At 32.4% G+C, this 13148-nt stretch overlaps 1 protein-coding gene across 2 annotated transcripts; it reads left to right on the top strand.

Annotated features, from left to right (window-relative positions):
* Positions 1–4604: 4604 nt before the first annotated feature.
* On the top strand, positions 4605–12147 carry LOC128207570 (neuropeptide F receptor-like). Of its 2 annotated transcripts, none has more exons than XM_052910586.1 (2): positions 4605–4724; positions 10100–12147. In XM_052910586.1, exon 2 carries the CDS (start codon positions 10601–10603, stop codon positions 11762–11764), a length of 1164 nt encoding a protein of 387 aa, XP_052766546.1. In that variant the 5' UTR covers positions 4605–4724; positions 10100–10600; the 3' UTR covers positions 11765–12147. The 2 variants fall into 2 exon arrangements, with proteins under 2 accessions (XP_052766546.1, XP_052766547.1); XM_052910587.1 differs by lacking the exon at positions 4605–4724 and adding an exon at positions 5361–5443.
* Positions 12148–13148: the final 1001 nt, after the last annotated feature.

The raw sequence follows: 13148 nt of genomic DNA, 5'->3' as shown, positions 1-13148 counted from the left end.
CAGGCCTGATTAAATATCTTAATTCAAGGATAAGTTAATTCGTATATACAATCTAAGATACATATTAATTACATCCCCTGCTCACTTTCTATGAAAAAGAACCTAGAAAGTGATGCACTTTAAAGAACTATTTGAGAGCGATGCCTGTGCGTTTCCCTCAGTTCAAACGTCATTTCTTCTTAATGAGAACATTGAATCTCGCTATTCTGCTGACAAAAGTTAAATTAACCAAAAATATATGTTTTTCTGCTTTAAAGGGTTTTGTTGGTATTACAACAAATAAATGCCTGGACGTGTTGGTCAAAATGAAGGTTTTCAATAAAATTAAAGAGTATTTACATTGAATGGACACTCGTCTTGTGTGTATGCTAGTGTTGAGAAATACATTGAGATGTATTGGAAATGCCGATTTAAATTAAAAACAAAAAATATGTACGAAATAAATGAACTGTTGTCAATTTCACAGATGAATCACCATGGCTTTCATATCAAGTAGCGTTACATGAAAGTATGGCTGACAGACATACTTAAGATGTCGTCCCCAAGTATCAAGCCAACGGATCGGACATAACAATGATCAATGTATTCCTGCTAAATAAAAATGGTCATAACAGCCATAATCCATACTTGATATCCTTAGATAATGTAGACTTTATAAGCACGTACTTCTAAGGTGTGCTTGTACCATTAGATAAGAGCTTTTTAGCACAGACATTCGTCTTTAGTGTTAATGCGCCTCAATAGCATATCGAATGTACTCTTGCTATATGTCATGGCCTTTGTTGAACAAATATGCACGCTTTAATGATTTGAAACCCTAGACTCTGATGGTTAGTTAAACTTAGGTACCAAAGAATAATTAATTATGTGGTATGTCTGTGTTGTTTTGAACGTTCTGTGTCTCTCGTATAGAGTATGTTGGGATTTGACCATTAGCCATTCAACATATTGATCGTATTTTGTTTTGCTACTGTAGTCTTAATTGTATTATAAGTGTTCCTTGAAAACAGAATATCATACACGCCCATGCTCACGGGCGTCAACAGTGTTGCACCTATCATTGCTGTGTATAAAACAGACTCGAGCTAAATTAGCTAGTTACATTTATGTATGGATTAAATATTTGCATAACATTTATACGCAGGAACGTACGGCGGAAACTCCATGAAATTTAAAGGCGAAATCTCTTGCGTGCTTACTGATTGATCACACGATAAATTGCGGTCAATTTTTATATTTACATTGTAGTAAATTATTGATAAGGATTGATAATATGTATAATCTTATTCTGAATTCAGTAGTTTTGGTTTTGATTAAGAGAGGTATCAACAAAATATATACTTGTGTAAAAGAGTAGCCGAATATTGTAACGGCGTACTCCATTGGTTAAGTAACTTCTTGATATTGTAATCAGAGGGTAGTATTGAAATAAACATTGAGGTCATAAACTCAAATATATATCTGACACTTCTTAATGGGGATAAGATAAACCCTGTAATTATTCTTAACATTAACATTATTACATATATGTTTATTTCTGCAAAACGTTCACTTGAGTGGTTAGTTTTTGGTGTCTATTTTCAGAACACAATCTAAACTCTTTAATTGTTTCTCATTATAATTCATCATTTCCAATAGCATCGTAGGTAATGAATAAAAATTAAATGTGTGCATTTGATCTGAAGTGTTAGAATTTTACTACAAAACCATTGTACGATATACATCAATGTGATCAAAACAAAAATGTTCTGAGCACTCAAGACCGATAAGATCTTCACAGAATCACGGAATTTGATAAACCTTAATGTTTTTAATCTTGTATCCTCGTTGGGAGGGTTTTATATATGCCAGTATATTGGCTGTTCGAATAATAAGAGGATTGGTTCAAACCAGTTTAAACCAAAATGCTGTCCATCAAGATTGACTATAAGACACACGAAGATCAATGACTTTCACGCATACGGAGGTGATCTTGAAACGCCTTAAAAGGATAGACAAGCGTAACTAGAGGTTCACTAACCTTTTTCTTAGAACACAGATAACCAGGGATATCTGGTTAAAGATAATCATATACAAGAAATAATCTCGCGTAGTGTGCATACAAAATAATGTACTTAGCACTTTAGGCCAGACACGTCAGTGCTAGAATCGTTGACAGTTCTTCACGTAAAGGTATGAAATCAAACAAGAGTACTTTATCTTCTCCTTTATTGAATGTGGCTTATAATCTTTTCGCTTCAAGCCTAGAATTTCAGTCAATTGCAGTCTATGCTATATCCACGTGCATGTATTTTAAGCGTTCTAATTATTTATTTTTCAAAGCATACTTTATTTATGATTGCTTTCGCCATGAAACATGCCATAAAGCATCGTTAAAACTATGTGAACGCTTACCGGCCCCTTTAACTTCAGGAATAAGTAGTAATCAAAAAATTATTAAAACTTTAGGAGCATAGGACACTGCAATAAGATGAGTTTTCCTTTCCTTAATGATCTGTTTATTGTAATACTGGTTCAAGTTCAGTATAAATAAATCTAAAGCTAATTAACAAATATTATGAACTCAACGACTACAATCAACTAAGAACATTATTGAAACGAATCCGTGCATTGTAACGTATTCCGAATAAGAGATGATTTAGAATCATCTGACGTTCAACTTTTAGAAGGCAGGCAATAAACCATTTCCAAGTTATTTCATAAAACATCCACACCAGTGTCACATGTCTTCTTTTCTTTTGTTAGAATAAATTTCGAACAACTCGGAACTCAGAGTTAACATTTATATTTGTATCTTAATTTCAATTTAAATACAACTTTCATTAAACGTTTCTTTATAGCACTCTTCTATACATAGCGAAAAGATCATTTCTACAAGTAAATAAATACGATATTTCATTGTCTACTTACTAAAATGTACTGTTGACAAAATACTTAGAGGAGTGTCTGCAAAAAAACCACTCAATTATGGTTTTGTGATGTTATTATTGGCGATAAAGAGGCCATGATGTGGAAAATATGTAAATGCCTTGCAGTTCCATTTCTATTAAGAGAATATTGCTGGAAAACATATCATACCCCAGCTCACGAATTCTTTGTGAGACCAAAATACTGATATAAGGATGTAGACAGAAATAAATTGTCTCTCACAGAAATAGCTTTTCTTCTACACAGATGGGGGTGTGTTTAAGGCAAGGATTTCAGAACTAAATGCAATACTTGTGCAAGTTTTTTTCTAATTCCCAAAAATATTATATCGGTCATGTTATAAACGTTTGATTAATAAAAACCTACTTAATTACTGTATCAGACTTAAATAGGTTTGTTGAATCAGACCTTAAGCTCTTACGGCATTGTGAGTCTTATAATATCAGAGATACAATCCACTATTGTGAAACTCTAGTGCAACTTATTAAGCAAAGCGCAATGGAAGAACATTTGTATTGACATAAGATAGATAAAACTGACAAGAACTAATAAATACAAAATTGCAGGTGTCCGAGTTTTTGTTTAGTGACATTCAATTCTCTGATTTCTATAAAGTATATGAACATGACATTTGAATATAATACCAATAGGCCGTTTAACATGCATACTGAGACAAATGTATTGAACGGTATTGTATCCGATACGCTATCAAGTAGTGAAAACTTCAGCAGCACCAAACAATGATATAATGGCGTGCTTAACATTAAATTCATTTAACTTAACTGTTGCAGATAACTAATGATTTGTTTGTCATATTTGATGATGGAAGATGCGTACAATTGTTCAGACATAAACCGTTACAGATCCTACTCCTTGTCGGCACCGGCTCAAAGAAAGTGTCCTCGCAACGTTCTGTTTGTGGTAAGATAGTCGCAAAATCATGTTTGTTGAAATAAGTTTGTTGTTTTTTGTAAAAGTGTGTTTTATTAAAAGTACGAATATATTATGCTGATCATCTGGCCAACGTAAAATTTTCTAAACGAAATTATCAATTCTCATTTGACGTTATTAAACTTATAGTCCTTACATGTCAATAACGTTTCTCTTTTCCAAGCAAACGCCTTTTATGTTTGAACCTCTTGGTGTTTATGTAATAGTTAGATGACATATATTGAATTTTAACAATTTAAAATGGCCAGAGTGAGCTATTAATGTTGCTTTTAATGGAGTTTTTAATCGTAATAATTTTAATGCTGGTCATCTTACTGACTTAGAATACGAGCTCATTGGCTCACGAGATGTCAACGCAAAATCGGACGCAGGTATTGTGTTTTGACCTTAAAACAGCCACGAATGTTGGTAGTCTAAGGAGCATTCTTTGTTAAACAGCAAAAAAGTATTGTTCTTAATATTAATTGGTCATGCAATCTGCAACAATGTTATCTTAATCATCAACATAGACTTCATAAATATATTTAATAATTCTGCCGTTTCACACAATGAAATATCATAGGAAGAAAAAAATGTAAATTCAAATAACGGCAATATTTTAATAAACTTGCGGAATAACAATGTCACATGCAAGTATTCATCAGAAGTTAAAGCCAGCGAAATTCCGATATGTTCAGAACAAGCTGAACTCTTCCCTCGAAGCCTAGCCAAGCAGCAGTGTCGTTCAGCCTTGTATCGGAGAATTGCTAGAATAGTGTAGTTGGAAAGTGATCAATCCATTGAGTTTCTTGAAACCGAGAGATGCCTTCGCATGTGAAATTACAAACCGGATAATTAATAAACAGGTAATGATCAGTTAATTAACAACTACCGCGGATTATAAGTGTCAAAATTGAATGATGGAATTTATGTTGTATACAATAAATCAGTTAGAATAAATGACTGTTTTAAAAACATTTAGTCATTTTAAGAGAATGAAGGGATATATGCTTTGGGCAGATTATTAGTGAATGGTAATAGTGTATCATTTTAACTAAAATGGAAGTTTATCAGGAGAATTGAAGTGATGTTTAACATTGGAAATGCAAATCAATCATGTTTTAAATAAGATAATAATAGTATGATTAATTGAAAATATAATAACATAAGACGGGTGTTTCTACAGAAAAGATAATGATTATATTAATTGAGTGTTTTCGTTCTCAAAATTATATTACTGTTGATCAAATATTGCTCGTTAAGTATAATGCAATGTAACACCGATACTGTTTACCCTTTAGTTTAAATTATTTGATACTTAAAATACCATTTATCCCCGTTTGCAAACTACAAAAATACTTCAAAGTAATTCAAATGTATCATATGATTAAATATCAGAGTACTCTGTGTATGAGATTATACAGATAACATTCAGCAGTTGTTACTACTATAATGCAGTGAATACTACAGACACATACATCAACTAGTATATTTACTGCAAAAGGACGATTGTTGCGGTTTTACAGGTGAAAATTGTCAATCCTGAAAAATAGCCGGGATCTGTTTGAGTTAAGGAGTCAAGGAGGTTAAAGACGCTTAGCCTCATTTTGTAATTGTTCCGTAAGTCATTAATAATAATTTTTTGGTACTTCCTTCAGTTTTTATGCAAATGTCCGAGCCAAAACCAAACTTGATGAAGGTTCAATACTTTAAATTATAAGTTCTCAGTCCTTATTGCAGGATTAATCGTGAAATATGGATCCCCGGACAATTCTAGCACCATTTAGTAAATAATGAAAAACGACAACATTTGCACAAAGCTTATTTTCACCAATTTCGAATATCTTTTCGTACGAACTTGATAAATAGGTCAACATGTATTGAACAAAAATATTACCCCAAGATAAATATGCAGCGAAATTAAAAAAAATCAATTCGAATCGAAACTATTTTTTTAATATATCTAAGCGCTTCCAACAAACCTTTGGAACGACTTTTTTCGCAAAATAATATTTTTCATTTAAATAACAATGGTTTAACTAATACTAAATGTGCTTTTCATAATGTGTATTTTTAAAAACAACAGGTCCTAATTTCTCGAAAGTTCTTAAACATACCAAGCTTAGGTAGTTTCTTTCACGAAGCCAATTTTTTTATTTAAATCTAATCTTGATTTAACAAATAGTTGATCGGGACAGCCTTGAAATAAATTCGTTAAAATTAAAAAAAAACTCTCAATAATGTAACTATTACACACGTAACACCAGCACAATTATTGTGAGCTAGTTGTTACCTCGTCATTACGGACTTAAAATGTTTCGATAAATCGGAACCAGTTTACTATACACATATCAAGTTTGCATCGTTTTATTGTTCACCCCTCATTTACATTAATACATCAAGGATGTTCTCGAAGTTTACTCAAAATAAATAATTTCAAAAATAAATGTTTACCATGAAATACATTTTTCACCAAACTCACAAGTTAAATCTTTTTTATGTATTGAAAATTTATTGTTAACACCTTAGACACATAAAAATCGCTTTAAGTCTCAAATTATAATAAACCACAAAGAAAAGAAAAACCATAGCTACGACTATTTATTTAATAAAAAAAGATAGAATATACAGTGTTATTTCATTTTTAAAACCTTTTGTAGCTACTATGTGATTTATGTGATTTATTTCATTTTCAAAATTATTTTACATATACAACGTTATAAGGTTACATTTTGTAGTTCCTTTTTGTTCATTTCAAACATATGTTACATCTACATTATAATTAGTGTTAGTTATTTTTAAAACTGTTTTCTGTCCTTTTTAACTCTACAATATCCAAATGGGTTGAAGTGTTTGCAATCGTGACGATATCACAAAGAGTGAGAGTTTTAAAGGTCGCTGCTCTATCACAATGAATGCGGCGCCTGAGTGTTTGTCTCATGTCTTTGTCTACGGTTATATAAACGATATCTTCGATTATATAAATTTCTTTCTTTGACTGTTTACTTCAATATTTGATTAACACATAGCGGCTGTTTATGTCAGTCATACTGACATTTTTTTCTGATAAAGGAAAACGAAATTCCCACCTCCCTTATCTGTCAATCAAACTATGAACAACATTATACTAAAAGTTTAAGACTTGAATGATTTATTGAGCTGCGATTATGCAATAAACATTCATTCGAAAAGGACATTCGATATACTGGGCTTCTTTTATGAATGCTAACTATGAACTTCTGCATCTATTTATCAGTAAACATCAAGGACAAAAATGTGTCTTGTTGCAACCCATTGATGAATCTTAATTTGTATAACTGACTTTAAACTTGTTGCACGCAAATCTTTGTTGTGGTATATGCCTTGACTGAATATTAACTGTTTAATGGCAGTGCAAAAATAGTACCTCTTGGTAGGAACAGACAAACAAATTTACTTACTAAGTATAGAAGCCCAGCTTTGTCGAAATCTTTAGCGCATAGCAAATGATTTACTTCATTTAGCCAAATAAGTTTCTTAAACCTGTCCATTTAAAATAAAATATAGTTATAATTAAATTATATGTATATATTAAAAAAAAAATTCAACTAATTTTCATTGAATACTCAAAACTCTTTTAAAAGGAAACTAAATACATGCTTTTTAACAAACAAATGGAAATAATAGTAATAATTATGGTTATGAAAATATTAAACATGTTCAAAAATGTATATTGTAACGCATGGTTTTCAACTACATCAATGGAACGCACCAATCTTAAGTGGAGGAGTTGGTTCATACCAATTAATGACTTGTTTTGACGTGTTTCCTATAGAATTACCAACAAATCGAGTTAAGGTAACGGGTCATCAGTGTCGGTATTTCATTCATACCAAAGTAACTGTATTTGATAATGCCATTGATGAAGTCGGTCCCCTTCCGTCTGTGTGAGTTATTGATGGCATGCAGTCAATGCGGCTGTTTCTGGCCTCACGTCAGTATAAATGATACTATTATACATGACAGCTGTTTTATTCTGGAGAACGGCATATATTAATGACACATTATTTGGCAATTTATATCATCTTTGTTTCTTGCGTTTAATAATTGATAACTTTTTACGCATTTCTTTGTGAACTATTTTATTTTCCTTACAATAGTTTAGTCTGTGCAGATAATTGTGAAATTTTAATTAGAAAATTAATGCAAAATGTTACTCTATTTATGGATGTTAACAAAGTAACATCGCAAATCAACTGGAGGAGAATTAGATTACGGTTTCAGTGACTATGTCCCACACCCATATAAACTAGTTTCACTCATTTACACGGAAGACATTTAGTGAATATAATAAAGCCTCTTACATTTATTGAATTTAAAACTTATATTATAGAGGTCATGTAATGTGATGGTTCATTGTGTACTTGTTCAGCTTAGGTCACTGTACCCTATAACAAGTTCATAATTTGTTAAAAATTTGGTTTCTTGGATTGTCCTTGTTGTTTCTATTGCAATTTTTAATACATCCCATTCGCTGAATACTTTCAGTGCGGAAAAATCCCCAGAATATTACAAGGCTTAAGACATAAATTAATGAGGTTATTTACCGTTTCAGTTGGAAAGTATCCCCGGAAAATAACAAGGCTGTAAATGTTTGTGAATAATAAAAAATAAAAAAAGAATATTTAGTTTTTGAAAAGATTGGTAAATTCGTGTTTTGAAATACATTGCTGTTCAGTTGTATTTACATCTATAAGGAATAATGCAAGTATGAAAGACAACAGGTATTGACTTACTTATACAATATAATTTTGAAAATGCAATTTTAATTTTCCATTAAAAACCGTCTATATAAGCTAGAGTTTTAACAGAATGCTTCTATTTATTGACATTTTAAATGGTTCCCACAAATCATAGAAAAAATGCCCTGACTTTTCCCTAACGGTAATAGACTAAAGCCCAATTTCTCCTGACCAAACTATTTGTGTTAATAGGAGCTAAATTGGTCATCTATGAGCATAATTATTAATGTTGGCCTCCAACCACCATAGTGCCAATGAAAGTGTTTTTTAAGTATTTGGATTAACCAAAAAGAAATTGCTTTAGCCTTAATTCCTTTTTTTGTTATTTGACAAATTGTTATTGTCGGCCCTCGATCTTCAAAATTGCCTTGACCTTTCCCTGACTTTTTCCCATATCCAAACTTCCTTGACCAATTTCATACTTCCATGACCATGAGTGTTATTAATCATATCAAACAGTCCTATTTAGCAGTTGCTGACATTTGATAATTATGATGGCTCGCATGAGATTTACATTGTAATGTAGAAACTAGTCGGATATATTACTTCATGCAGGTCACAAGCTTTTCTGTTCTAAAACTAATTCCATAATAATTCCATCAATGCAATTCCCGGTAGTGTTATCCCTAAATCAATACATTCAAAGGCGAAGCTTCTTATAAATCCATGCCTATTACGCTAAATGACGGGAAATTACACAAAAAAAATGTAATGAGTATTATCTAAGATCTTTCGTCATCGTGTGTTCGCTATGGGGCCTCACAAAAATGCACGGAAAACAACATTAACAAGTCTATTAGCCAAACAAACCAAATGCGATTTTGATGAATGCCCCCTTGGCCCAAAACACAATCAAAATCATTTATAAATGAAATCAAAATGGTCTTAATAATGTAAAGATAAATACAGGGACAAGCCAAGTTGCCGATTATTAACTAAAACATTGTTAAATCATTGTTTTTGAAGTACAAGACTAAGGCCTTACACTGAACAAGAAACACATCGATTACAACCAACTCAGACTGACCACACAAGCAAAAACATTAATTAAAGCGCCTTGAAAGAACACTTAAAAAAGATAAACATAACTTAAACATGTGTATGTTTTAAATTAATATCTATAATTCAAAATTTGAATGATATACAGACATTGAGCAATATTCAGGTTTTTTTTGGTTAGAGATACCTTGTCGTGTAACCTTCATTTGAACATGATCGACCAATAATGAATATTATAAACGATTTCAAAATATAATAGAAGTTCTTCTTGATATCTAAACGACCTGATAAATTTACTGTTAAGTGTTTTTATATTTTTAAGAACGTTTATTGTTACTATAAAGATGGCAAAACTGTTGTAATATTAGCTTCGTGAATATTTCATGTTTCCTCGAAAGGGAAAATAATCAAGTGAAAGGAGCAGTAAATATAGAAAAGCTGATTCTTATCTATTTTTTCAGACAAAAGGTGGCCAATCCTGAATCCACTCATGTTAACAGAAGTAGAGACATTACAACTGGAGAAAACGGCCATGAAAATTACCAATTTTGGTTTCTCTTCAGTCGCAGGCGCTCCGAACAGTAGAAATAAATTAGGGATTTTATCGTCGGAAGAACTCTCTGAATAATATCATGAAAACTTTAATTTAAAAAGGTTAAGCACCAAGTTGGTATGTTATAAGTGTTCAATGGCTTGTTTTGTGTGTTTATGGCCATAAATAGACATGTGAATGTTTCAATTAATTACGTAAACAATATCACACACGCAGTCAAATTGTCTCTTAATGTGTAATTCTATGACTAATATAAGTGTGTACATCTTACTTCAAACATATTGATCCTATCAGCAGGAACGTTCTTGAAGGTACAAGTTAACGACCTGTGGATGTTATTCGTTCGGAGTAAACGTGCTAATTTAGAGGATCGGGGCTACATATATAAGTATTCGAATCATTATCTCAGATGCATCTTGAGGAAAGACCGGGCATCACCACAGCAATGGAGAAAACTACAACTGATGCCACAACGATTGGCTATGGATCTACAGGAATATACCTTAACTTTGCCAACATGTCATTCGAAGAAATTCAAAGGCGACTAGACAATTTCAGTCAAGAACAACCCGAAAATTTGGATATTTTGCAGGACCAAAAATGGAGAATTGCTACAGTAGTGATTTATAGTATTGTGATTCTGTTCGGATTCCTGGAAAATATGGTTATCGTGTTTGTTCTCATAAAACATCAGCACCTGCATGTGCCAACGAACATCTTCATCCTTGGACTGGCAGCCTCCGATATTCTGTTGTGTGTGTTCAACTTGCCGTTTCAGCTTCATTACCAACTCACTAACCAGTGGGCATTTGGAAAAGCGCTGTGCAAAGTTGTAATGCCCACTTATGGTATACCGGTGTTCGTCTCCACCATGTCGATTCTAATGATTGCCATTGACCGATACATTCTCATAGTTCATCCATTCCGCAAACGCATGACATCTCAAATGGCTGTTGGGCTAGTTGTCTCCATTGCTACACTTGCTGTTGTACTGACGGTTCCACTTATCGTTCAAATGGAGTACACAGTAATTGACTTTCCTGAACTTAAGATTTATCAAACATACTGCTCTGAAATGTGGACAAGTTTAAAACTTCGCCATGCCTACACAGTTTCAATCCTAGTTGTTCAGTATTTTATGCCCTTAATTGTGACATCATTCTTATACATAAGAATTGGTAATGTTTTAACACGGAGGCCGATCAAAAAGAAGGAAAAACGGCATAAACACAAAACGAACAAAATTTTAATTGCCATAGTTTTATTTTATGCGATATGCTGGACTCCCTGGACAATGCTTGCACTTATGTTGGAGTTTTATCCAAACATTATTCCTGGAAGTCATATAAAACTATTTGATCTTCTTTTAAAAATATTCGCAATGGGGTCGGCGTGTATAAATCCTTTCATGTACGGATGGCTTAATGATAATTTCCGAAAGGAGTTTAACATACTGATGCGAAGACAAAGCAGAAGTCGTGTTAGAACAAATGGAAATACATACAATTTGGCGGAACATTCCAGAATTGAACCCGTGTTTGACGCGAATAAATGTCCAGCGTCCATAGTGTAATGTTTAAGGATCGTTGTTATACCTTGACTGGTTTTGAAGCGTGTTTTATATCTGTAACATTATCACATGTTGTTTAATTCATTATATTATCATTTTTATAGGGACATGCAAGCATTGACAATTATTTTTGAGTAAAATTTGTTTCTATAAAAACAATATTTTGGAACAATAAAAATTTGTTCTTGACTGCTGTTTCTAAAAAAAAAAAAATTGTTCGCCAGTTTATTTTTTTAATGATTTCACAAATTAATAATTGTGTAGCTATATGAATACCCTTTTTAAATTGTGAATCAACTCTACGACCATGCCCAGAACTTTTAAATACATTGTGATATGTAATGTGTGTATAAACAATGTACAATTCCAATACAACGTCGATGTTATGTATAATAATTATAAATATAGACATATGTGAGAATTGTTTTTTTTATACCCCATGCAACAGACGGTGATTTCTTGTTAAGGAATATTTAACGGTTTGTAAGACAAAACTCATTATCAACACGCCGATGGTGAAAATAGATACATCTGTTCAAATATTACTGTGGCGTTTTCCTAAAATACCGATCGCTTACGCAATAAATCAGATTTTGTTAAACTCATATACTAAATACATCCAAAGTGATAATTTTTAGTTTGATTTTCTCGGATAGATTGATGTGTCCTTGCTGGAAAACAACATGATGTTTGGTAAATAAATAGAAACCTTTCCAATGTTTTATATAATAAATTGTTGAGACATAGTGCGGGGTAATTGTTGACTCCCGCTGTGGAATAAGGGGACTTAAGCAGGATATTGATTTGATTTGATTTTTTCATCACCCGAAACACAATCCTGCTCAAACAAGTAAATTATCGCCAACGATATTCTAGCACATGGTCATGTCATCTATAAAGGACTGTTCTACAACATTAATTAATCAAACAAGAGCTGTTACAGTAACGAATGCCTTCGAAATGGTATCCAGTTTATAGGATTTTTCAATTATTGATATGTCTTTATGCAGGAATAACTAGCGTACACTTTCTGAATATGTCAGACACATTGATGGTTGATCTCAATTGCTGGGATGTGATGCAGTTTAATGTACCGACATTGGTCATGCACACAACGTGTCGTCTTCATGTACCTAAAGCATGTATCAATTAATTCTAAAATAATTCCTTTCATGAGATAGTAACAGTTTAGACACGGCCAACTATATTCTTAGCTATGCTCATATTTGCATAATTCCAACGGAGGAATGGACAATGAGAATTAAGTATGCCAAACTCCTGGGGAACATCATTTATAAACTTATGTTGGTTTGAATTTTCGAAACAATAAAGTATTGGTTTAATTCACTAGCGTTTTAAGGGGGATACATTTGTTTACCAAATGTAC

Source organism: Mya arenaria, chromosome 11, assembly GCF_026914265.1.
Source record: "Mya arenaria isolate MELC-2E11 chromosome 11, ASM2691426v1".
Taxonomy (NCBI): Eukaryota; Metazoa; Mollusca; class Bivalvia; order Myida; family Myidae; genus Mya; species Mya arenaria.
Note: the sequence above shows the minus strand (reverse complement) of the source record. Positions and strands in the feature narration are given on the sequence as shown.